Source organism: Myiozetetes cayanensis, unplaced genomic scaffold (genome assembly GCF_022539395.1).
Source record: "Myiozetetes cayanensis isolate MyiCay16 unplaced genomic scaffold, myiCay2020 scf3, whole genome shotgun sequence".
Classification (NCBI taxonomy): Eukaryota; Metazoa; Chordata; class Aves; order Passeriformes; family Tyrannidae; genus Myiozetetes; species Myiozetetes cayanensis.
In genome coordinates this window covers 69,274,557-69,301,854 of record NW_026087521.1, presented here as the reverse complement: position 1 = coordinate 69,301,854, position 27,298 = coordinate 69,274,557, and the positions used below count along the sequence as shown (strand labels likewise).

General features: G+C 42.6%; 1 protein-coding gene across 2 annotated transcripts; it reads right to left on the bottom strand.

Moving 5' to 3' along the window:
- On the bottom strand, positions 1 to 27,298 carry SULT4A1 (sulfotransferase family 4A member 1). 2 transcript variants are annotated; one of them, XM_050324611.1, is made up of 7 exons: positions 27,048 to 27,293; positions 11,179 to 11,309; positions 10,133 to 10,213; positions 9,872 to 9,998; positions 7,103 to 7,197; positions 5,557 to 5,695; positions 1 to 1,730 (listed from the first exon to the last, which is right to left on the bottom strand). In XM_050324611.1, exons 1-7 carry the CDS (start codon positions 27,214 to 27,216, stop codon positions 1,618 to 1,620), a joined length of 855 nt encoding a protein of 284 aa, XP_050180568.1. In that variant the 5' UTR covers positions 27,217 to 27,293; the 3' UTR covers positions 1 to 1,617. The 2 variants fall into 2 exon arrangements, with proteins under 2 accessions (XP_050180568.1, XP_050180569.1); XM_050324612.1 differs by lacking the exon at positions 1 to 1,730 and adding an exon at positions 1,750 to 3,772 and having other exon boundaries at positions 27,048 to 27,298.

The window sequence follows — 27,298 nt, the reverse complement described above, 5'->3', positions numbered from 1 at the left end:
CATGGAACACATCTTTTATTCAGTAAGCAAGCAAGCACAGAAGTATAATGTGTAGTGCTTAATATTCATACAGTACTAAAAATATAAAAATAGAAATAAAATTTCACTGAAAGCATTTTCACTCACAAATATACAAGGAAAAGTGCTGTCAAGCCACATCATGCTACACCACTTGCCAGTTGCTGAACTGACAGTTTCCCAACAGAACTGAAACACTAAAAGCTAGTCCTTTCCTCACGTTATTTTTGGTGAGCCTGAACATTTGACTAGCAAAAATGGGCCTCCTGCAGCTGAGAACCTTAAAAGCATGGATGTCATTACATAAAGGAACAATAAAGTAATTTGGGAGAGTTCTACAGTGATAGCAGCCTGCTTCAGGCTGTTTGTGTACCTGTCGTGGAGGTTGAAAAAAAAACAAACCAAAAAAAACCAGAAAGAAACTTGAATCCTGATTATAATCCAGACCAGCCATGGCTAACAATTCCCAGAACTGTGTTCTGCATGGATATTTGTGCAACACTCCCACCTGCTGGCACATCCACCAACTCTCCTCCTCGGATGCTGCAGTTCCCTCTGCCTGCTTTTACCCTGGCACCAAGATTCACCTTCCCCTTTGGGCTGGTGGAGTCCAGGAGCACAAGCCATGAACAGAGCTAAGTGCCCTCACCTTTTAGTGGAACCAGAGGCTACCCAGCACCTCAGCTTCTCTGTGCCAGTGGAAGAAATCCACATCTACACAGGAAAGCAATATGGGTCAGAGACTGATTGTTCAAGAAAGCCCCTGCACCAGATGCCTTCATTTCAAGCCCAGTTTTGTGGGACTGAGCTAGAGTTGGGGGCTTAAGGATCTTCTGTTTGCTGACCCTCCCCATGGAGCTGACCTGCATGCATGGGGAAGCCAGCTGTGAGCTGTCATCCGTGAAAGCACGGGTGGGTTTTGGGATCAGGCTGACAATCACAGCCACACATCATAAGAAGCCTCATCCTGCAGAATATACCAGTGCACAGAAAACCTACTCAAATCATACAGATAACGGTGTGCAGAACCTAATGTGAACCCCACTTGGATCAGTTACTATTTTGGGATGGGATTTATTTATACTTGCTATACCTGCTATAAAAATAAATGTGACGATTAACCCCTGAGATCGTTCTAACGTAATATTTTGGCCTGTTACTTGTTTCCCTCAGAAATCATTATCTTTTTTTTTTTATTATTATTATTTTTATTTGGTTTATGGACATTTATTTAGGTTCTAGTGACAAGCTTTTATAAAACACATTAAATAATCAATGTGGGGCTGAAAAGGTGTACATTCTAGTTGCATATATGATACATACCTTATACGTATATAATACATTCCATAACAGCTGAAGGTTCTAGTATTGCCTGGGAAGTTCTTGCATGTGGACACAGGATTTAAATACTAGAAGATAAACAGCTGCTTAGGATCAAAGATAATTGTATCTGATATGGTTTACTTGGATTGTTTTTTCTTTCTTTAAATCTTATTACACATAATATTACAATAATAGCTACAGTAGTTTGTCCAGCAGGTAATAAACGAATGCATAAAGCACTTCTAGCTATATCTGGATATCACAGGCATGCATTTTTTATAAATAAAAATCGAATGTGAGGTCACATTTTCCCATCTTCTGTTTATAAACTAAATCAAATTTCTCATTCATTGAAACAGTGAAGATGTCTTTCCATAGCCCAACTCGTCCTGAAACACAGAGAAGGAACACAAGTCAGAGAGTGGATGTAACAGGCCCTTGAATATCTACAGTTTAATTGTGCACTGAGTATCATCTGGGAGATTTTAATCACTCTTGGCCTTGGCTTTCATTGAAAGCTTAATGAGACCTAAGGCTGTTCATTGTCTTACCCAATTATCCTGCTACAACCCTTTAAATAAATACCATAATAATAATAATAATAATAATAATGGCCAGTCTTCGCGAGCGAAGATCCGGGGAAGGTCTTTCCACCTTCCAGCCTGCGCATTGGATTTTTTAGGTGAGACACAGTGTGCGCGGAACTGAGCCCACCCTTTAATCCTAAGGTTCATCTGCCGGGGCCAAGCGAGCTTGGACGGTGGCAGCGAGGTCCTTAGGACGTAGGTGGGTTGCCTTTAAGGGCTAACGAGCCCCACCTGCCCGGGAGTGGCCCTGACCGGGAATCGAACCCGGGTCTCCGCGGTGATAGCGCGGCGCCTTTACCCCCTAGACCACCAGGGGCTCCAAATAAATACCATACACCTCATCATCTGCACCAGCCCAGCATTATAGAGGAATAATTCACTTCTGTGTGAGACTTTAGCCTTAATCAGAAATGAGTACAGATTTGGGGCTGGGTATTCATTTAAAGGTAGATTTCTGGTTTCAGTGCAAACTAGGGCTGTTGAATAATTCCAACAGCCAATTATAAATTTCCAAATCACTGTGCCTCCAGCACAGTTAGGGAGTTAGGGAAGTATCCAAAAGGTACACGGAATCTGGAGTATTAAACTGATTACTAAAGTGTGGTATTTTCATTACTAATTTCTATTATTTTGTGTCTAGAGATAAGTTCAACAGATGAATTTACGCTCCTCCATATGGAGAGGTTCATTTGTTAAAAGTGAGTGCCCAGTTTCTATCTATGAAAGACAACAAGTGCCCCACACCAAGTCTGGACCACCTAAATTTTAATTTTTGAGCAATAGGAAGCTTTGGGTGGATGCAACCTGGACACTGAACTCCTTCCTTGTGTGAAGTATTTATCCACTCTGCTGGACCCAGAAAGTGACATAACCTGGTGACACTGCTCACCCCTCAACAACTGTTCCAGTGCAGTCCAAAATTTATTTAACTCAAAGTCAGCCAGGGTTACTTGTGGCTGAGTAAGCCCCATGGAATAAGCAGACTGAGAGGCCCAATTCTTGTCTCATTTATTGTGGATATAAAGACAAAAATCCAGGCTTGTTCAACTGGAATAAATGAAAGGAGAATTGGGACTGTGCTACCAGAGAGTTTAATCATAACAGCAAGAACAAAGCTACACGCAGGGAGCTTAATTATGCATTTGATGCATAAGAAGAATACCCATTTAATTTAATTACCATTGCTTTTATGCAGCAACTTTATAATTGAGTCCAGAGACAAAACTGTCTGAAACATCTACATATCACATGTTAACATGACATGTGCAAAGGGCTGTTTTATGAAATCAGGACTTTTCTAAAACACCTGTGGATATGATAATATCCTGGTTTTGTTTCTGGATCCAAAGATCACAATAACCTGAAACTGAAAATGCCATTTACTGTTTTCATCAAATTTCTCCTGTATTTAAAGAAAAAGAAAAATATTAAGAAAATGCTTGCAAGCATAAACATCTGATACTGACTTAAATTTTGCTCTGGCAATTATAACTGCATAAAGCACAGCACAAAACACGAAACTTTCATCAATAATAATAGTATTTTCTTCCTCTGCTGGGTAAAGAAATACCTTTTATTTCTGAATCTCCCTAACAACACGTAGGGACAAATGACAAATTTTACAAAGGACACACGCAATGGATTATTTGCAACATCTTATTTTTTGTTTGTTTTTTTACCACGTGAATCGATAGCTTGTCAAAAAGTCACCCACCTGGTTTCTGATTTGAATCATGCAACTGCGTAAATTAGGATGTGATAAGGGTCAAATACAAGTAACATATCTAATCACTGCTCTGCTTTCACAGCAGTTCAGGGTTATCTTCAGAGTAAAGATCAATGTGCTAAAAGGAAAAAAAAAATGAAGAACTAAAATAAAGCAAAATAATAAAGTAAATGTAACTAATGACAAATTAAAAATATCTGAAACAAATTACAACAAGCTGTCATGTCATTGCCACCATTCTTTGTCACAGAAACAAACAGAGAGGGAACAAAGCACTGCTAATGAAGCTACATTCTGAAGTAACAAAATACTGTAAAAGCCAGAGACAGCAAAGAAAAGAAATTCAAAATAAGGATATTTTTACTGAAAAGCACACAGTGAACAAATGACAAAATATTACATTAACTGCTGTAGCTCCCTTCCTCCTCTATTGCAGAATGAAGCTTCCTCACATAAAAGCAGGGAGGTGTGAGGAATGGCTTTTGTCCAAGTATGACACTGGGAAATGTTTGTGCCAACACACAAACGGGACAAGTCACTCTGACAAAGAGTCTGAGCTCAGTAACTGGTGTAGGACTCTCTACAAGAAAGACACAAAGCTACTACAGAATTCCAGAGAACCTGCATTCATGGGAAAGCAAACTTGCCCTCAAAACAAACCTAAGTGCTGGTAAAATTACACTTTTGACTTTTGTAAGGCCTGTGATTTCAGTGGGGATTTTAACAGAACTATACAATGTGAACAAAATGCATGATAAATGGATACAAAGCTGGCTAATGCAGGATTAGCAGCCAGGAAGGACTGATGACACTTGATATTTTCATGAGAGATTTGAAAATAAGTATAAAACTTACAGCTGGTAAGATCTGCAGGTCACATGAAGGCTGGCTGAGGGAGATAAGGGTGGAAATGGCTCCTACAGACAGAAATCTGAGAGCAAAGTGCTCGGGTCATAACCCCTGAGTAAGGGATAATAACCTGTACATTGATGCCTCTGGAAGACTCTGTGGTCAGGATAAACACATGCTGTATGATGCTGATGCACAAAGTGCTAACATGGCTATGGATGGACAAAGAAGGGAGAGTTCCAAATAAAACTGGATTAAATTAGTGCATGAAGTGATTTTATGTTGGGATAAGGCAGATGTGAGGCTGATATAGGAACTGGCCATCTTGATCTTATTCCCTCATTTCTAAAAAAAAAAAAAAAAACCAAAACAAAAAAGCCATGGAGTGCTGTAAAACAGCCACCAAAAAATAACTTGAGGGAGACTAAATTCACCCATTTATGCTTCTCAAAGACAACTGAGGAAGGACTTGATTTCTTGACACTATCACAGGCCAGATGTATCAACAGATCAAATGGCACCTTCAGGTTCCTAAAGAAAGGCCTCACCAGAATAAACACCTGGAAGCTAAACACACAAACAGCTCAGGTAGGCACTGAAAAGGAAAAGCTCGTAAGGGAAGGGAATCTACAGCTCCTTGTGGTTTTAAAAATTAAAATTAGGAATATCTGCTACTCTAGAAAACCTGATATACTAAAAAACAAGGGTTCAGGGCAGGATAAACTATATGGAATTGTGTGGGCTTTGCCATGGCAAAGGTCAGAAGGAGAAGTGTATATACTCACATCACAGTGTGAATATACACTGTCAATCTTGGATTCTTCCACCCTTTTCAGTCACTCCCACCTCACTGTATTTCAAACCAAACTAACCCCCAAATTGCACCACGAGGCAGTCACCCCCCATCGTTTACACAGCAGTATTTACAGCATCATTTATATCATTCACAGCAATAGTTCACCAACATCTTAACCCATCCTGGAGGTCGCTAAGTTGTGCAGTTGCTTCTTGCAACTTCTCCAAGAAGGGTTTCACTGTGGGTTTTGAACGTACCCCTGCCAACAGGAAGAGCTTCTGCGTTACAGCACTGGTCAATGAGCTGATGGCAGTGTTCCACCATGGATTCCAGCTGTGCTTTGTCATAGGAAACTCCTAAGAACCTCACCAGCTGCTCAACCATTGTTGCAAGGTCCTGTAAGAGAGTATTAAAACCCCAGTTTATTTTAAAATATTTTAAATGACTTTTTTTTCCCCCCCCCAGCGAGTTTAAATATTTCAAAGTGAGTCATGTCCTGACGAGCGTGAAAAACACGAGTGCAGAAGTTGCAGAAACACCACTGCCCTGAAATTCTGCCACCTTCACATTTGCTGGAAACAAAGTAATGAAGGTGAAACAGGTTGACAGAGATCACAGATACAAATATGTAACTCCTTCAAGTATTAGAAGGGGGAACTGGAAAGGAACTGTGACCATTCCCGCTTCAGAGAGCGCCACACCCTTAACTCATCACTTTGGAATTCCAGTGGTTTTTTGGAGGAGTTACAAGTTACTCTTATTTTGACCTTGGTAGACTAAAGTGATCACAAAGGTTGGAACAGCCCTTCTTTCATTGCCAGCTTCTGGGGCTGCACTCATGTGGATGCAAAGGAACTAGTGAGGTGGCCCCCTGAGAATTCATTTGCATTAATCAGTCACTAATTTGCACCTCTAGAATTCCAGGGTTCCTTAGTGGAAGACTTCTGGAGCTGCAAGGACAAAATAGTAATATTTATCAGGAAGCAGAAAGACACCAGCTTCCAGCAGCATCCATCAGTGAGCACGGCTGGGAATATACAATCAAAACCACGGGGCTGAAATAATTCTGACTAAACTTTACTTAGATCTTATTAGTTTGTTTATTTATTTATTTCAGCACCCCACTCCATCAGAAGTATAATTTACTCAGCTTTCTTGAGTTCTGCCTTGATTTTGCCTCCTTACAGGGTGGGGTTTTCCTATACATGCATTAGTTTTCCAGTCAAATAAACATCTGGAAATATTTTCATTAATCCTCAAAAATATCACACTGCAATAAGAAATGGAAACCAATGTTCTGTGTAGTATTTCCACTAGATTTCTGATTAAATTGGATTTATTAGCCATTATACTATAGGGACTCAATAATAATGTTCACCTTATGCTACATGATCATATCTAATCGTTTTCAACAGTTTCACAGAAAGCAGCAAGAACAAAATAGTCAGAATAAATGCCAAATATACAGGGAAAATACAGATTATATACTTTTTTTCCCATTGATACTGCACATACAGTAGCAAGACATTTCTTTTAATGAATGCCCAGGGCTGAGTGTAGCAAGTGCTGAATGGTTTCACTTCACTGCCTTCTCTGCAAGTAGTTTGGTGTCTGTGGGTGAGTCAGACTCCTGAGTGAATTAATATGTATATGAAGAAGCTACTGAATGCCAGTGCTTTAAAAATGGTATCAGACTTAGAGAGTCCCAAATATGGACAGGAGAAGCAGACTTTGTGCTTTATATATTTTAAACACTAGGGTGCTAAATGTGATTAAAATACCATTTTGCTACATCTAACCTACCTTGTGCATATCTTCATACTTGAGAAAAAGTACATTGGCATCCATGTGATGTTCCCAAAACTCTTGCACATGTTCAAACCACGAGCCATATCCTACTACAAAGACATTATGATTGGCATGAGGAAAATGAACACTTCTGTTATTAAGAATTCTCAAAAAGGAAAGAAAAAAAAAGGAGAAAAATAAATTAACTGGAGTGGTCCACAGCAGTGTCTAGATTTGACCCATTGCCATGTACAGCAAGGAACTTAATTTAAAAAGTTTTTCTATCAGTTTGGGATTCTCAAAACAACTGATTTAGCGTGAGGATAAAACATTCAACTGGAAATGCCACCATATTTCACGATGAACCTCCTGGAGCTCAGTGTTAATAACAGGAATTGAGCCAGAATAAAAACTGCACAGATAGCCTTGCAGAAGGCAAACTTCCAGCAGCTCCAAGCTGTGTGAATTCCTGCAATGAACACATCCCACTGCAGCTTCCTCCGCTTGTAAGCTGGACACAGCACTCATGGAAAGCTCCCCAGGGCATCCTCTAATTGCTGACAACCACTTAAACTTTCTTGAACAAGCACTGAGGACACAGATGCATAAAAATGCTTCGTGATCATTCCCAAAAAACCAGGATGGACTGACAGCATTATTTATCATTACATGTTGTGACCCTCTACTGACCAGTCTAGGACTTATTCTCTTCTACTGTTACTTTCTGAACACTCCACACAACTGCTGTAGAACAGTTTCATTTACAGTGTTATTGGTTCTCTCCGTTACACAATAAATTCAGATTGCTGATGCCCATGAGGTGCTGAGCGCTCCCAAAAAGCTGGGAGGGCTCCTGCTCCCAGCACTGCTGAGGTTACTGGGAAGCCTTAACCTTCACCCCAAAGTTTTACCCGGTTTTTTTTCCCCCAATCCTCTGATTAACTTAACATCTGCACTGGTTTGAGCCAATTTACATGTGTCCACCAGAGGTTTAGTCACTGGTAGTTGGTACTTATAGTCTAGAGAATGCCTTTGTTGCCAATATTATTAGAAAGACAACCAATTTCTTTTTTTACCAGTGATAAAAATTCCCACAAAGCACTTCATATAATCAAGGCAGGAGTTAAGCAAATATGATAAGCAGTCTTTCACATTCTTCCCCAGTATTTTTTTTTTTTGGTCAATTTTATCTTTTCAGCAGATAGAAAAAAATATTTTAAAAAACCCACAACTTTTTAGGCTTGTATTTTCAAGCCACCTTTTCCCTTGTAAAAAGAATTGTTCAGCTGGTCACTGGAACACTGATGTGTTGACTTCACGTGTGGATTTCTTAATGGAAATAACAAAAATGGAATTTTTCCAGTGCCTTTATAAAAACTGAAAATGAGTCAGCTGATTAAAATTCTCTTCCTTACAAAACCGAACCTCTTTGTCCATTGAAAGTGTTCCAGTTACCAGAATTCTGCTGCATTGCTTCCCCAGTGCAGCAGAGATGCAAACATTTAGCTAAATGCTAAATTTACTGTATGACATGCGCTCCCCATTTGCACAATCATGGCCACAGAACACGCTGCGATGTTTTATTGACTCTGGGAGGTTGTGATAAATCAGCTGCTGCAGGATGAAGGTATAAATAACTCCTGGGATTCTTACATGCAAAAGAGTACCCAGCCTTTCCCCTTTCCCCTGTCTTACAAGACCTTCTAATGTGTTTTTAATTATGTCTCTGGTCTAGAAGTTCCTGATCATGGGCTACAGGCAAACATCCCGTTTTTAGGGGTTGTAAAGGAAAAAAAATGGGAGGACAGCATTAATCCTCCCTTGCAGGAGAAAGCAGAAAAGGTTTTAAAGGCTTATTAAATACCCTCCAGGCTTGACTTTTTTCTCCCCTTTGGTATTACACAGCTCCCTCAGCATCAACTCCTCCAAATTCCAGGCTAAAGAACAGTTTGCTGCTCTGGACCTGGAGGAGATCCCACTCTCAGTGCACAGGGTGAGTTCTCAGTGCCACATTAAGAAGGTTTTGTGGAGAAATAAAAGGCAGTAGAATTTTTTGTCTTTTCCCAGCTGGAAAGTGTGGCAATCCACTGGTAAAAAAAACCAATGCACTACTCAAGGCAGCACAGCCTGAGTGGGAACACAGTGCACTGGGTAAACTTTACAAGGAGCTGCTGTAAAGCAGGTTGTTGTATTCTCATTACAGAGCTGCATTTTTCAGAATTCTCATTACAGAGCTGCATTTTTCAGGCAGTAGCAGCCTGCACCCACCTTCTTACAGGGTCTCACTTGAGCTCACTGATGGACTCCACACCAGTCTCGTGCCAACTGGAGATTTTTGTGTATTAACCATTGTCGTGCCAAGGACAAACCTTGAGGTTTCGGATGAAATTTAAATATTAAAAGAATTAACAGGGAAGTTAACTCCCAAAACTAAGGAACAGGAAGGCTCCTGAGAAGTAGTGAGGTAGAACTGAAATCAAACAGTGCTGGGAGTATTCACCATTTTTCACAAGGTACCTGGGTGCCCTGCAAACTGAATTTTAGAAGAGTAGACCAGAGTTTTGGCTGGCCTAAGTGGAACACTGCTGAGCCCACGGGGTCAAACACTGCAAGGCAATTAATCACAAAAGGCATGGCCATGGTTTGCATGGACAGATCTAAGTCCCTGTAGCAACCTCCTTGCTGTATATGCAAAACAAATGCACCTTTATCCAGTTCACTTCTGTACTTGCAGAAGGAATGCAGAGATGAAAATAAATGTGTGCAGAGAGAACAGCTCCTTACACTTGTCATTCATAAACCTTCTGCAGAACTCCTGAAAGGTTCCTCTGTAGCTCATGGTCCTTAGGGAGCGGTGGAACTGGTAATAAGACACCACCAGGTCTTTGGGGTTGCGAGCCATGTATATGACCTGTGATTTGGAAGGGCAGGGAAAAAAAAAAAAGGCACCTTATTGAGTGATTTTTCCCCAGCCCCTTTCCCAAATCACTTAAACTTTAACTATGCCAACATAGTTAAAAACCCATGATTTCGTGTAATTTTTACCTTTGAGTTGCCATTGTGGAGGTCTGAAGGCAAGAACCGGTATGGCAGGTGGCTTTTTATGAGGCGAGGAGATGTCAGTTCCTAAAATAAAGCAGAGGGAATCTTTCCTTACTGAGCACCAGCAGCCTGGCACATCTGTCCTGTGAACTGTCACACTTGAAGCCCTTTGCTCCACTGAGTCCCATTCACAAATTCACTTCTTCAATTAATAAGAGTCTGGGACTAGAAATTAGGTCAGAGAGTTACACCTGGTTTTTAAATATAAAAAAGCTGAATAATGTGTTGGGGTTTTTGTTGTTTGGGGTTTTTAACCCCCTTTGTTTTTAAAGCACTTCCATTTGTAGCACCTTCTCAGAAACAATATAATAGTTGAGGATCCTTGGTATCAAACTTTGTTTCCAGTGATGCTTCCACTAAAATTCCTTGAAAACCATTGGAAGTTCTGAAAACACTGCCCCTAACTTCTTCAAGATGTTACCCTTGCATTTTATTTTATCCTCAGAATTAAGCCCAAAACTTTATCTGAGAGTGCATGAATGTTTCAAACTGAATATTCTTAATAGTGCGGAAGTCATTCCATGCAGGATATTCCAAACTCTTCAAATTACACCTACAGAGTCTGTAGAGATCCAGGATTTGTGGACCTAAAAATTTAGATGTTAAAATTCAGAGCAGTGGGAACACAAATCCACAGAACTCTGTAGCTCCTCTTTCACAAATTCAGGAAAGGAATCAAAGCAAATCAGCCTCCTTTGGGCAGCTTCTGTTTTTACACAAGCAAGAAAGGCCTGGAACTTTTATTCAGAAAGCCCACTGCCAAGATATTTAGGACAGGAACAAACATCTAAAGCATTAAATAAAGTACAATAAAGCTGAATAAAAGCAATTTCAAAATAACCTAATAATACTCTGAATCATTCCAACAAGCTGAGCAAGACCAGCGATGAAAAGGACAAGGACACGGGGATGAAATGAAGTGATAAGGATGGCACCGAGGAAAACAGATACCCAAACGCTGAAAGGCTTTTCTTTGCAATAAATTGTACCTTGATGATGTCCAGACCAGGCTGAGGGTACTCTAGGACTGGAAGCTGTTCATCTATATTCATTAGTCCAATCTCATCGGGATCAGCTCCCTGACTCACCAGATAAACCACTTCCTGCAGCAACCCTGTGCCTGCATAAAGCAAACAATGAAAGAGAACAGACTGTATTACAGTTCTTATCAAAACAGAACCACAGGAAGGGAGACCTAAACAGGGAAATAAAGGTAAGTCTTGTCCTCAGCAGTCTGCTGTGAGCTAAGTCTGTAACTACTGGTTTAACACAGTATGTCAGCTCAATAAGATTTAAGTACATTTCTGCCTCCAAACCATTTAACCTGGGAATTGCAAAGCATTTAACAAAAAGTTTTCCCCCTCCTCTAAATGTTACAAAGGCAACATACTATTATTTCCATTTTAGAAATAAAAAAAGAGGTAAACTGAGGTCATCCAAGTTCACAAAATGCATTAGTGGCTGCACTGAGACAGTGTCCTTTCTTCTAAATTGTAGGCAATGCCCCTGTTATGCAATGATTTGGGAGTCTATTTATGCCTCCACGTTATGGACTGGATAAACCACTGAAAGCATCAATAGTGAGTCAGTCATAAGCCTTAGAGGCCCCAATTACATCTCTCTGCCCAGTTCTGAGGGCATTTACAAAGCAACCATCAGATATTATGGCCTTAATGACTGCACTCTGGAAAATTAATAGCTGCTCCAACTGGAAGTTTGGACAGGGAAACTACTTCAAATGACTTTACCTTCAGGCAGGCAGGAAATCCCCCAACACAACAAACAAAGGTACAGAGTTATCTGACAGAGGTTTAGGAAGAGAAAGGCACAGGCTTTTGGTGAGATGGAGGAACAGGACGGGGAGAGATCACAAAGAAAACTACAGTCTCATTATTCTGATATTTTTTTAATCTGACACAGGAACAGTTAAATGAGGCTGATGGGTAGAGTGAGCACAGCCTGGGTACCATGTGAAACAACACATGCCTCCAAGCATTGCTTTGGAGAATAAGCACTTTAAGATACCTCTGTTCCCTGACTGATTGGTGGGTAAATTAAAAAGGTTTTTGGGGGAAAAAATAAAGAGACACTTTTACATTATCATCACCCACAGAGACAGTTGTCATAGACTTAATACACCCTTGCCCCTGAGGCTGTTCACTCTGCATTTTTAAGTTCAAGCATATATTTTATATATTAACATTCATGCAGTTCTTCAGTATCAGTCCTTGTGACTCTGAATGAGCACAACCCCTGTTCTCATTAAATATTTATTCTGACAGGAGACACCCTGGTCCTCCATAATTTATTTCTGTATTTCCAATTCCACCTGCAAAGAAAAATGCTATTACAGCAACCTTGTTCCATGAAAGGAAAAGAAATGGCTGTGTGGGGATAAGCAACACCACCAGGACCTTCTATTTTTTCATCGCTCAGCTGCTCTCCCAGCAAAAAAGCAGCCATGTCCACATTACCTAGTTCTGCTCACCCTATGAGCAGGCACTAGACTTGGCTGTACTGCTGAGAGATCCATGGAGCACAGCAGAGATGGGACATGACACGTTTTTCCATGCAAAGTGGGTCTCTGTAAGCTCAAAAGTCTTCACCTAAATGAGTTTCCACCTACAACAGTGACCCATTGGAAGAGTAATGCTGGGCACCCAAGGCAGCAAAATAAAAATCTCCATCAACTATACATTCTTTAAAACAGTGTTTAAATCTGTGAATCTTTGTATTAATTAGCATGCACACACACAAATTGCCACTGTATGCCTGTAGAGCTGCACATACTCCCAACATCCTATTCCAATTCACACAGCAAACAGAATTTCTGCAATATTTCTTCTGCAAAGGGGAGGATTGACAGTTTAGAATCCTGGCCATCCAGTAGGTTAGAATTCCTCCTCCCTCGATTTCTGATTTCTCTCCCCCTTGAACTCTGTTCTAGTTTTCGACTTTTGCCACTCACTGTATTAGCCTGACTTTTTTCCACATTAGCAGTCAAGTTACTCTGCTTAGGACTTCCAGGGTCCCAAAGAAAATGAAAGCTAGAGAATTCACTTTTGAGGGAACCATTTTTTTTTTTTTAACTTGTCATCCTTAATCAATTATCAGTTATTCAGTTATCACACACACACACATTCCAAGAGCTCCAGGTAAAAAAAAATCATCAATGACCTCATCTTATTAAAACATCACAAGCTTATTTAAAAAAAGAAGAGCCTTTACACATATAATTAGAATATGTATGACCTCCTCACATTTGATCCAACTGACTTAATGATCTCTGAAGATGTGCAAGAACCACCATTTTATGGGTGGAAGGTAAATTGCTGAAACTGAGATTTTCAAAGGGGATTATGTGAATAAACTCCAGTAATCCCAGCCTATCACAAAGCCTGGCCAGATCTAAATGTCACAGAAGTTTTCTCACTAAAAGGGAAAATACTTGTTGGACAGAAGAAAAAGGTGGAGGAAGCTAAAGAAAAAAAAATCAGAGCTTCTCTTTATCCTCTCAAGATTTCTGTGGTTTTTTTCCCTGGAGACAATGGATCCTGTGCATCTCCAGGATATTCCACTGCTCTCTCCCTGTGTTGCTGAACACACAGACACATTCACCTCACTTGGGATGGCACAGAAGAGTAAGCAATCCCTGACAAACAGGATTCATCTGTCAGCCTTTGGACATGAGGCACCAGTTGCAACATGAGTAAGTCCCCAGAAATTCCACCCTTCCTTCTCCCATCTGCAGCAGGTCCATATTTTATCCTGGAGGAAGACTGCTGACCCTCCAAGGTCATATTGCCAAAACAGACATGGGATTCATTTCCATCTATCCAGTTCCAGCTAAAATGGAGCCAGTCAGCATCTGAGGGGCTCCAGTGCAATGTACCTGAGAAATGCTCTTCCCTGACAAGCTCTTCTCTTATGTCAATAAAACACCCTGGGAGAAAACAGAGTGTTCCAGTTTATCACACATTGTCTGGAAAGAGAGGGGCTGGGAAACAGCTGTGATAAGCTACTGCCAGAACCTGCAGGGTTTTAGGAGATCCTTTTAAATCATCTGTGAACCTGCATTTCTACTTGGCGTGACAGCAGGGTGAAAGTGTTCCAGTCGGGATGCACCGTCCTTTTCTGAGATACCTGCCTACTGATGCACAAAAATCAGGACTCATTAAAATTCCTTTCGCACCTCTGATGGCTGGGAACTCTTCCTTTGTCCCCCTTCTCACGGCCAAAGCCTCAGCAGCAACAGCAAAGTCAGTTCACGGCCACGCTGCCTCTGCTCCTCCAGGAGCTGCTGCAGCAGCAACCAGACAGCACAGCAGGGCAGCCAAAATTTGGGAACACTGCAGCCACTCCTTCCTGCTCCTGTGCATTAGGGGCCTTTCAGTGCCAAACTTCATCACTGTAGGAGGGAGAAATGTTCTGTGGTGCAGCTGTTCTCCAGCTCCTCTCAGTATTTTCTGGCCACCGGCCTTTATGGTCCCATAAAGCCACCAAACATCACAGATTTCTTCTAAGTGAAGTGGCAGATATAAAACAGTAAGATTTCCTGTAAAATTTTGCTTCCCCACATCATTTCTTTCAGTTCCTCCTCTCCTGTCAGACTAAGATGCAGCCCAAGGATGCCAAGGCCTTTGGTATAATCCTTTCATTCACCCCTTGTTTGGAAACCACATGGAAAAATAAACTGCATACTAATATTAGCATTAATAACCTCACAATCCCAATTAGCTGTACTTTGATCTGCTGATGTTTGATCAAGATTCAGCTAATACAATGCAACAGATCCATTATGACTCATAATTTTTTTATAGCATTGGTAGAAGCAAGAGCTCATTAAAAATGAGGGCTGCTAAAGCTGTCAGGTTGGTCTAGCAAGGGCTGTACAGCAAAACCCCACATTTTTGTTTTAATTCCCTGCAAACTCCTTCCTCCTTCACTAATTCCAGTGTAAATCTGCAGGGAGGCAGGACAGATTCATCTTCACACTACAAGAGTGGAGGTAAAATCAGATTTTTCCATTAGAAGACAACCACTTCCAAACCAGAAAAATACTCCCTCTTGAGGTCTGTTTGCTGAAGTTCTCCTACATGTTGAAATTCCACCTGGCTTAAGAATAGGAATTTTCACTAAAAACTAGAGTTTTAAAAATAAAAATAATGTATACACCTTGATGCCATATTTTCCAATTCTTCTGTTCCTAAATAAGACTTGGGATTCAGAACAAAGACTGAAATTGTGATGTTATATTGATATTATTTTTGTCTGACAATTATGTATGTATTAGAGGGCCCAATTTTCCAAAATCTCCTCTTAGATTAACGTCCCTTTTTACATGACCTAAATGCCCCTCAGTCAATAGTGACCTGTCAAGGGAATCTGTGGTTCATGAGGAAACTGAATCCAGATCTTCCATAAGTGAAAGCAACAACCTAACTAAGCCTGGATTTAAAACAAGTATTAAATGCACATTCTGTAAGCTCTGCCTTAGATTTTTAGACTTAGTAACCAGTTTATTTTTCCACTTGCAGCTACCAGCTTTTAAACTAAAACCAGCAGGCTTAATTCTGCTTGTCTTTCACCACATTCATCAGAGGATGCAGACACGGGTCCATTAATTCTGAGGTGTGTTCTCAATGTGTTTGGCCAGAGGCTACAAACAGCAAACTACAAAAACTATTTAGGGGTAAAATCTACTTTCTGTTCGGTAGAAGTGCTCTCACTGAACTGTTTACACACGTGTATTATCCCCAGAATTAGGGCTATGTGTAACAGAGCATCCTAAAGCAGAGCTGTAATGAACTGGCTACAAAACAGTGCTATTTCTGGCTCATGCATTAGTACTGGTTTTTAAAAAATGGCCTGAGTCCTAACTCTCCCTTACATTAGCACAGCAACTGCTCAATAGAGGGCAGGATGAAAAGTGTAGACCTGACCACAGTGCATCTTGGGCTGCTGAGGCATCTCCATTTCCACACAGCAAGGCAGGAGATGAGGATTTTCCACATCTAACACCAGCCTGGAGAAGAACACCTCCTGACACCTGGGATCCTAAAACTGGAGCAACACCAGTAAATAAAGCACAGCAGATCCTGCAATCTGGGAGGGTTTGTGGGACAGCCAAACCCACGTGCCCAGAGATGATTCCCGAAAGAGGACAGCTTCATCCATCACTTCCTGGGAAGAGCCCCTGGCTCCAGCTGTGTCCCACACCATGCTGGGGAGCACGCTGCCTGTGGAAGTGCAGAACTGTCAGGGAATGTGCTCTCAGGAAACAGCATGGATGACAGCTTGTCAGAGCCTCTGCCTAGAGTACTGGTTTACCAGGGGATTGTCTACGTTTCCTACTTTATAAAAGCACGAGAAAAATAGCTCAAGGGTCACATACTCCCCAAGCACTGCATCTAACCCATGGCTACCCCAATCTGTCCCAGCAGACTGAGGTCCAAAAGGCAGCTGGGTCCTCTTGCTGAGGACAGATGAGGCAAAAAGGGTTCCTTTTCTATCCTTGTTAATAAGCCAGAACATCCTCACGTGCTCTGCAGCAAGGGCCATGTAAGTACTGCAAAAACAGCTCCAAGAACTAGGAGTCGGGTCCACAGATTGCTCAAGATCTAGGTATTAGAAACAACAAGAAGCCACAAGTTTGCCTTCATTTTCCTTCTGATTGGAGAGTCATGACTTGTGCCTCCATGATTTCATCACACCCAGGTGTCCCGGATTTTGTCACAGGTCCTTCCCAGGCAGCTGCTATTGGTTGGTAACTGGCATCTCTTGTCATCAGATATTCAAAGAGAAAAGTATTTGACTCTTCTCTTTAAGCTTTAGCTGGGCTGTCCATGTCTATGGTGCCCATCATGTCTGCACCAGGTGTCATCACTACTGGAGTAACCTCACACAAACTGCTCCAATTCACTTCAAATTAGATCAGCCAAATTAGCTCGAGGAGTTTCTATTTCTGGCATCAGCTCACCTCGCGAATTTTGCCTGGGAAAAACTAGAATCCATCCACACAAAATACTCTGCAGGTTGTCCTTCTAAGAGAAGTGACAAACAGGAGGCTGAAGACACCAACACCAATGCTTTTAAAGGAGGACATCTACCCACACCCTTGAATTAATTCTCTCTCAGTTTCTACTCACCAATCAAACACGGTCCCATGGTGTAAGAGATCACAACACCTGTCATGCTAAAGCAAAAAATTTCATGTATAACATGCAGGAACATAAAAAGAACAGATTTCTGCTTGTTCCCTTACCAACTACCGGAGAGAATGACATCTCACCCTTCCCACACCTACTCAAGACTGATCAGGTCTAAAGGCAACCCAGTACATTAAGCTGTTGCCTTCTTTGTCCAGACTCAATGGAACATCCTCACGGCCCAATTCAAGCACCACGCCTCCCATGACAGTACTGCAAGCACATAGGATCATACCACAGGGCTGGCCAACAGGGCAGTAATCCACAGGAGAGGGGGATTTTTATTTGTTAATACGTGCTACAGGGCAGATTCTGTCTCAAACACCTAAAATTACCTGGCAGACTCTGGCCACGTGAACTGGTGCCTCCTCACAGCGACAGGCAAAAGCTGCATTAGCAAGTTTTCACATCTCAACTCCTCTGCAGGGCACACACATAAGAAGGCACATGCCCTTATGTCAACCTTGCCTCATTGCGTCCTGCCATCCTGCTTCCCCTGGCAGCCCTATTCTCCCAGCTTTCTAGAGCCCATATCAAAAAACATGTCTAAATTTCACCAAGCATTACCCCAGCAGGAGCTCACAGTCTCCAACACAACCACTCCCCACTGCATCTAAATTTCCCTTCATTTTCAAACACTGTACTAAGGACAACAATACAGAAAAGAACTTTGCTGCAATGCCAAGTTTTCAAAAATGACTCTCAAAGACTTCACTGTGTAGAAAAGAACTGCACAGTTACCCTTAGCACCAATGATTTCCAGGACAACTGCATCACTTCTGTTCTCCAGAGTCAGAATGTTGTCTGGGGGTAAACACAGTCTCAGAGTGAGCTCTGCTGATTGAAATAGGCTCAGAAATCAGGAGACGACAGGGCATCTCTAATCTCTATGAGAACCTTGTGTTGAGGTAGCTCTCATCCCCTTCGCTGTGAACACGGTCCTCTCCCCATTTTATATATATATATATATATATACAATTGCCTCTATTTCACAAGATGTCTGTCACTGCTCAAAAGGCAATTCTCTGCCTGAGTTTCAATCCCTTCCAGGAAAATTGTTAGGCAAAACCTGCCTACGCATTAATATGCATTTGCACATATTACATGGTTAAATTTCAAGAAGGCAGCACACCAACAGTATAATGTGAAACAAGTGCAGCTAAGAGTTATACATTAAAAAAAAAGGCAGCACATTTGCTTCAGAATCTCCAGAAATGTCATTTAACTTCTATACAACCTGTTCAGTCAGCTATTGCTGGTCTAAGGTCAGGGAGTAAAGCATTTTACCTCACCCAGAATCCCCCTCAAATTATAGCTGCACTAAGCAAAACCATTCTGCACAAGGTACCTATGCCCCCAGTCATATTTAACACAGTCTGATGGACTTCAGTTTTAAGCAAACTACAACCATTTCCATTGCTGCTCCTCAGAATTAGAAACGGAAATAGATCTAATTGGAAGCATAAAAGGGGATCAGCCAATCTATATCACCATGGGTTTCCATTATTGCAGCAAAATCATTGAAGAGACCACATTCTTTCTGACAGAAAGCACCGGTGGTCCAGCAGAAGCCCTGACATTGCTCATTATTCACGTGCACTTCAGCTATACCTGTACAGAGCAATCCAATTGCAGCAATGTCTGTAGCTGTTCAGTGCTACTCTGGCAACCCCAAGCAGCATAAACAGGCTTTTAACTGGATGTTATCCTGTGGTTATGACTGCCATCCACCAACAGCATTTTGACCTGGATCAGGAACAGTGTGGCAGCAGGACCAGGACAGGGACTGTCCCTCTGTGCTGGCACTGCTGAGGCCACACCTCAAATCCTGGGGTCAGTTTTGGGCCCTTCACTAAAAGAAAGACATTGAGGGGTTGGGGAGTGTGCAGGGAAGGGAACGGAGCTGGGAAGGGGCTGGAGCAGCAGGAGAGCTGAGGGAGCTGGGGGGGCTCAGCCTGGAGAAAAAGAGGCTCAGGGGGGACCTTCTGGCTCTGCAACTCCCTGACAGGAGGGTGGTGGTCAGACTCTCATGCAAGGGACAGGATGAGAAGAAACGGCCTCAGGGAAGGTTCAGATTAGATATTAGAAAATAATTTTTCACTGAAAGAACGGTCAGGTGCTGGAATAAATTTCCCAGGTAGGTGGTGGAGTCACTGTCTCTGGAAGTGTTCAAGAAGCATCTGAGGGGTTTTTATGGTTCAGGGGTGATTATGGTTGGTGGTTGGACTTGACCTTGAAGGCCTCTTCCAGCTTTGGTGATTCTGTGGTTCTGTCACACCATTCCTGTCACAGGACACTGCCGAGCAGCCCGTGTGGTGACAGACCTGGATTGCTCCGTGCTCAGTCTGTGTGTGCCTTCTGGAACCAGCTCTCATCCCACCTGCGCCACACTCAGCTCATTTTGCTGCCATGGAGGGATTTATTACTCATGCAGTGGGTGCAGTGGAAACACTGCCTGTATCCCACATGCTGATCTAATGTCACTGCACATCAGCCAGGACTCGCAGCCTTATAAAGGATGATGGCCTTCACACCCTGGCGGGTAAGAGCTGATGAAATTAGCTTTCATTTTTTAAATTACAGATTGATTTTGGCACTTAAGTGACAAAACTCCCTTCTCAGTTGTTCCTCCAGCGCCCTTCCTTTAAATTTTTACCCTTCACTATCTCAGCAGCACTCTGACTTAACCTCTCCTGATGGATCCTTCCCTATGTTCCTCAGCACCCCTTCACAGCAGCTCCCCTACCCCCTACAGCCCCATTTGCCTGAGACATTGTAATGATGGACCATTTCCTCTGCATGTCTGCCAAACACATCTCTTGCTTCTCAATCTGCAATATATTACAGGATCAACACAGGACATAAACAGACTATTTCTTTTGTCAGAGCCTGCGAAAGACTCAGACATCACGACTTCAGCTCTGGTGCTCCACCTTCCTGGACTCTCCAAGGTGTTGCAGAACCTCTGAATAAGGTCAAAGTGTTGAGACAGTGGGTGCTTCACGTCACTAATCCTCTCTTCATTGCTCCCTCCCACCGAGGGAGACATTATTGTGCGCTCAGTTTTAATACCCAGATGCTTAATTCAATTTCAGAGCTGTAGTTTGCTGATTTCTCGACAAAAACATTGATGGCAGGTGATATCTTTGTCCAAGGGAATCGCTTTTCGCTATACATGAAAAATTCTGGTAGAGAAGAAGTACACCCATGTGCCTCCAATGGAAAATGCAGACAAGAAGATGATACGACTTACCCAAGGTCACAGAATCTGTAGCCACAACGTCCCATCACATGCCCAGTGTACCAAACCTTGCATCACTTCTAAAACAACACAAGGAGTAGTTCCCTTCCCCTCAGCACAGGGTGTATGAATCCCTAATGCACCCAACATGAGAACATCTTCATTTAATAAGACTGCATAATAAGAATAAAAAAAATATTCAAGCATTTCGCTTCCTTTCATTAATGCCTTCCCTGTGACAAATGAACATTAACCTGAAATAAGAACCACTGGCTGTTGGGTTTGGCTGATTTACCTAATTTTCTAATTTCTTTAGTCTTTGAGGTCATTATCATTTAATCCAGTCAGTAGTGATTTCACACGTCCAGAATACACTCCCTACCTAGGCCAAAACCTTTTTTCTTTTTTTTTTTCCCCTGAACCTGTTCTCGAGTTTTGCACTAGTTAACAGCAGGGAAGCAATTATGCTACATTTGCAAGAGACCCAGCAAAACCTATCAGGTAGCTGGAGAATTCTTCCTCTTCTGAACCATTTGTTCTGTCTCTGGTAACATCTCTTCTCTGGTTTGACAAAAAGCTCATGAGAGAAACACTGCTAGTTAGATAATAAAAATCAGTTTCCCTTAACAACAGATTTTTTCCTCCCCATTCACCTGGATTTCCTGTTAGAGGCACATAAGGACCTATTCAATCCTACCTGCATTGAAAGCAAGTCAAAGGCATCAGTGGCAAACTTTACATTGACTTCAATTACTTAATATTTGATAGCTTTATCTGTCATTTCTTTACCTAGCAGCATGTAAGACTGAGCCAATACCTGAAGGTATTTTGAGCTAGATATGAATAAAACAAAAGACAGACTCATTTCAAAAGGACTTTCAAAGCACAGGAACCCAGTGGCTCTAATTCCCAGAAATGTTTACCCACAGATGTTGCTCTCTGCACCTGAATGGTCCTCACTGGAGTGAGTTTAAGCCATGGAGTATTTATTTACTCTCCTAAATGGTGGAAGGAACATGACTTCAAGCACGAAATCAGGTTCAAATATGGGCCCTATACATCAGTCCCTAAATGGAGATGTCACAAAACATATCTCCATCACAATGCAGTTTTCTGTTCCCTTTCTGTTTGAGTGAGATGAGAAGTGATGCACATTCATGCAGCATCAAAACAGAACAATATCTGAGCTTTCTAAATTGCTTAAAGAAACCAAATAACTGTGATTCCGCTGTAAAAGAGAAAAAGTTAAATACTATATTCTGATTTTAAGGAGATTAAGTTGTTCATCCATATTCACAAGACTAAGAGGTTTCCTATCATTCCATAAGGAAGGGTGCATAATATTGTCTCAAAAACCAGAGGTGAAGGGAAAAGAATCCCAAATGTATTTTGTGTAAAAATCTCTTGGTTTTGAAGCCCACCTCATGATTTCTTGAGGCATGGCTCTGGGCCAGTAATATTTGCATTAATTCCTTAAATGAAAATGGTTTGAGCTCAAGGCACCAAAATCCTGCAGAAAGAACAGGACTATAAATCCTGCAGAAAGAACAGGACTATAAATCCAGCAGAGCAGAATCTCCCTCTTTTGCAACTCTTGTTACAGAATAATACCAACGAAAGGTCATGTGCAGCCACCTAATCTTAGTCAAGCAATAATACTCTTTACATTGAATAATAAGAGAATTACTGTGAGGCACAAGGATCACCAATCTTACTTGTAAATATAACCCCACTGTCAAGAGATTTTTAGGGTCTGGGGGAAACAGGAAGGGTAGGATTGCACAAGATTGCCAAAAATCTTGCTTTGTTTTTCCTCATTTGGTACATTTTCTTTATAATGTATTTCTTAAATCAAGATTTTGCCGGTGTGTTTTTATCGCATGGTCCCACAGCTAAGACTGACGGGAAGGGGAAGGAAGAAGAGGCCAGAGATAATAAATCCTTAAACCAACCTCACAGCCAAAGTACATTTGTCCACATCCCCAGTGGTTCAAGCCTCCCTTTGCCTGAAGTGTATTAAATTCTGAGTGTGATCAATAAATATTTTAGATATTGATGAGCTGAAGTCTATCAGTTTTAGTGGGGAATCAGACAAAGAAGAAAACTGGGGTTTACACTGTACCCTCCACATCTGGTTCACAGCCCAGCAATTGTCACTGTCACGGCTCTGATGGCCAGTGGATCAAACAACTCTTTCCCCATAACAGAAGAAAACCCTGGGGCACATAAATGTCCCAGGCTTGGAAAGATTAACAGGGATTACAGCAAAGGGAAATGGAAGAATTCAGGCAGAGCCCCTGTCAGGTGGCAGAGAAAGAGGAAGAACAGAGCTCCTCCATCAGCCAAAGGGACTGGTGAGCCAGCCAGTGTTGGATTCAGGAGTGGCAGGAATAAAAGGAGGATAAAGGAGTGGGAGAGGCTCAAAGAGCAGGGGGAGCCAGGGAACACAGTGCATGCAAGGCACTTCACTGACAGAGGCAGTGAGAGGCACAACTTTTTGTACACACAGAACCTTCTAAACAAACAAGGGGCAACTCAAAATTAACTTTTCCTGTGGTTCATTTCACGTAAACACCAGAGGTAGGTGGGAAAGAACTTGAAAGAGGAGAATTCTGTGAACGTACACACGAAAGCTGCCCTTGAACTCATCTGCAAATTCCCTGTTGGCACTGCATTCAGCCAAAGTCTGGAGTCAGCCATCCTGTTCCCTACCAGCCAATGGGCAGTTACAAAAATCCAGTGCTGAGGGGAAAATTGAAAATCTATGAAAAATGACACCAGACAGGTAAAGGTCACATGCAACCCTTACTCTTTTGACCCGTCCTCTGGCACCAAATGCAAGTTCTCACGAACTGTCTGGACTTGAAACTGATATTTGCCCAACAACTGACATCTTCCCACATAGAACTCCATGAAATTACTTGGCAAAATAATCAACACGGAGGAGGGAGCTTCATTATTAATGTAAATAGCTCACTTTCTCCAATTACCAGTTTTTCAAAAGCCATTAATTTGTGGGCTTTGACCCAAGAATGCAAAACACACGTTGATTTAGAAGACATGCAAGATGGTGTTAAGAGAGCTGCTGTCACACCACGTGTGAGCAAAGCAAATGGACAGATCATGCACAGTCAGGGTTGGCATCACAAGACAACAACAAAACACTGAGTGAACCTGAACTCAACCCTATGCTTTAGGGACTGATTTAATTCCACTGAAATCGTTGCCCTTAACACAGACAGCTAATCTAAGGCTTAGCATGGTGACTGAGGGGATACCCTGAAAGGCTTTGCTTATTCATTAATTCTGCAGTTTAAGTTCACAGAGGAGAATTTTAATCTCCATGTAGGGTGCAAAAACGTCCCCAGTATGGGAGGGTTCAAGGCAAGTTGTGACAGAGGCACAGTGTTTGCTATGAGCAGTGCATCTGTATCTTATCTGTGAAGCAATCTGTTGTGTGAGCTCCAATTATTTAATTCTGTAGAGAACAGCATTCTGGTTTGCATTTGCTCCTAGAAATCTCAATGTCTCCCATTCAGCCTGTCCATCCTGCACTACAAAGTTACACAAAACATGAAGCTTTTAACTCATTTCCACAGCATCAGCAGCACAACCGATTTCAAAGTATGCATCGTGATAAGAAGGTTTTCTATAATTAAGAGTATAAGCAAATATGCAAATTCACATATTTACATGTCTGGGTGAATCTCTGGGGTTTAGGTAAAAGCTTCTCCCAAAAGCTGTTACCATTGATTGGACACAGGTGTTAAGAATAATTAAAGATATAAGGAATATCATTATTCAGCCATCCTTCAGTGGAAATCACATTAAAGCCGAGCCATTTTCCATTAGGCTTATTACATTATTCCCAGTAAGATCACTGGTATATTTGATTTTCTACCATTATTAGACAAGCTTTCTCCTGGATCAGTCCCAATTTACCAATAACTCTAACTATTTGCAACCACTACCTCAATTTCCTATCCTAAAATCCCACTGTCAAAAATATTCCTGGAATATTATCCTATTGCAATTTACCAACAGAACCTAGACAAGTGGTCCCAACCATGTCTTACCTCCAAACATGACCAGAATAAGCCGAAGCATTTCACCCCAAATAACTGCATTTTGTGCATTAAATCTGTTTTGTAAACCTCCTTTTTTTTTCATTACAGCAACATTATGAAAATTCTGACTAGATTCAGCATGCAGAAGAAGTCTTTGTCAATGATACTGAGACACAGGAAGATGAAGTTGTAGTTATGGGAATGCAGAGGTGCTGGGAGTTCTGGATTCAATCCCTGGCTTTGCTGTAGACTCCCTGCATGACCTTGGCTAAATCAATCCCAGGACAGCCCAGTTCCTACTGATGTGCCTGCTCCTGGTCAGCAGACCCTCGGTAATTCATTCAGAAGCCCTAAATAAGCTGCAAAGCCACACAGGATCAGCTGACAAAATGAGTTCCAAGGGTCTTAATAGACTTCAGGCTACAGAGAGGTGGAGCTTGAAGACTTCATTATTGTCTAGACTCCATTTCCCACAATAAGGACTTCAGATTAATCACCACCCAGGTGTTCTCTTTCCTGGCAATTAAAACACTGTGGCACCTATTTTGACCCCAAGTTTGCTCCCCCAGCTCCTCCCACAGCACTGTGCCTTCAATTTTGGTGCCCCAGTTCTCAGTCTTCTTTTCCTTCTCCCAGTGACTGCCACTAAATCCTTTTGTTCCACTGCCACTAACTTTTTTAGTGGACAGCTCCCTCTCACTGGCCTCAGATGGGGCCACAGCAGACCTAATATTCTCCTGCTATATTCACAAAATAGCAAATTAAAGCTGACTATGCAAGCTGGCTTCCCACAGCCAGGTGCCTAGCCATCAAAATTAAGCTATTGCCAGATGTACTAATGATAGTGGCTGGCTGCTGGAGCCTGGGGTTAACTGAGGATACTCAACAATATGCCAATATGAAGTTGGGGTGCAGTTCTAACACAGGAACATTGTAAACACGAGATTCTCCAAACTGAAATCTTAAAATGGAAAGAATTAAATAGTATTTGTGCTGCATGCTATAAATTTTTAAGAGCAATTTACAAGAACATTTAAAATGTGGCTGTCTATTCCTAATCCTCGTATTTTGGGGGCCATCCATCTGCATACTATCTCTTACTTAAGAGATTATCTGTGAAGGTCTTGCCAGTCTTTAACAGTATCATTAGTAATGAAATACCAAAAAATGTAAATACAAATACTTGAAACTGTTGGAGAAATAATAGATAATCCATCACAGAAAATGTGCCTGCTTTAAAGCAGCACACCAAGAAACTGAAATGCATTAGCCATTCATACAATAACAAAGTAACTCAGAAACCTACAATTCTGAAAACATCATTTCACAAGGGCATTTGCAGACCTCACATCTGTTATCTCCAGTGGACTTTGGATTTTCTAGAAAGAGATCACCTTATTGTCAGGAAAAAAGTCACTCAAGAATCCACTTAATGAATAAAGAGTTTATGTGATGTTATCAGGTGGGGTACAAGGCTCCCATATTGTCTGTCTCTTTGCAGACATGTCAATTCTCTGCAAATATTTTTGCTTGGAAACAGGGAGCATAAGAAGTCAAGGAATATGACATTAAAAGCAGACACACGGATGGTTTAAAACAACCAAAGGAGGAGTCTACTGGAGCAACACGCGCTTATACTGCAAACGGGGGGTGTTTCTGGTGATTCAGACAGTGCAGCAAGGATGCACTTGGAGCACATGTTCTCCCAGAACGATCTGGGCAGACGCCTCGGGAGCGCAGGACGGAGGGAAGGCTGGGGAGCAAACGGCAAACCTGCTCACCGCGCCAGAAACCGGGATTTACGCCTAAGACCTTCCTGCCGCTCCACATTCCCCTCGCCCCGAGCGGCATCTTTATCCTCCGGGGGTTCGGCAAGAAGGCACCGGGACCACCCAGGCGGGGACCCCAGCGTGTGTCTGAGCTCCGGGGATCCCCCACAGGGTCCCTGTCTCCCACTCCGGGACCGGATCGGCCGTCCCTCAACTCTGCGGAGCTGCTGAGGCCGTAGGGCATCACCCCAGAGGGCAGGGCATCATCCCTCGGGCAAAGGGGCGTCATCCCCCTACGCAGGACATCATCCCACGGCAAAAGGGCAGCATCCCCCCCTCCGCAGGGCGACAGTCCCCGGGCAAAGGGGCATCATCCCCCGGGCGGTGAACGGGCTCAGGCCTCGCCCCGACATCCCGCAGGGGCCGCGGAACATCTCCCGCATCCCCCGCTGCCGGCACCGCGGAGCATCTCCCGCATCCCCCGCTGCCGGCACCGCCTGCGCCGCGAGAAGGGAGAGGAGAAGGAGGAGGAGCCGCCCCAGCGCCCGGGGCAGCCCCCGCCCGGCCGCCTACCTGATTTGGGGTAGGTGACAATCCAGACGTCGCTGTCCCTCACCGGGAAATTGGCGATCTCCTCCATCTTCCCGCGGCAGAAGGGCGGCAGCCGCACCCCATTGTACTCGAAGTACTTGCTCTCGAACTCGCAGGGCGTGCTGGGGGTCTCGGCCTCGCTCTCCGCCATCCTCGTCCCTGCGGCCGCGGGGGAGGCCGAGGAGCGGGGGCCGCGGGCGCTCCGGCGGGAGGGAGGGATGGAAGGGAAGGGG

Excerpts from the sequence above, each read along its gene's own strand:
- SULT4A1 (XM_050324611.1), bottom strand. The coding sequence starts at position 27,216 with ATGGCGGAGAGCGAGGCCGAGACCCCCAGCACGCCCTGCGAGTTCGAG. Across the intron at positions 10,214-11,178 it reads CTGGTCTGGACATCATCAAG|GAACTGACATCTCCTCGCCT; the intron begins GTACAATTTATT and ends GCTTTATTTTAG. Across the intron at positions 5,696-7,102 it reads AGTATGAAGATATGCACAAG|GACCTTGCAACAATGGTTGA; the intron begins GTAGGTTAGATG and ends ACTCTCTTACAG.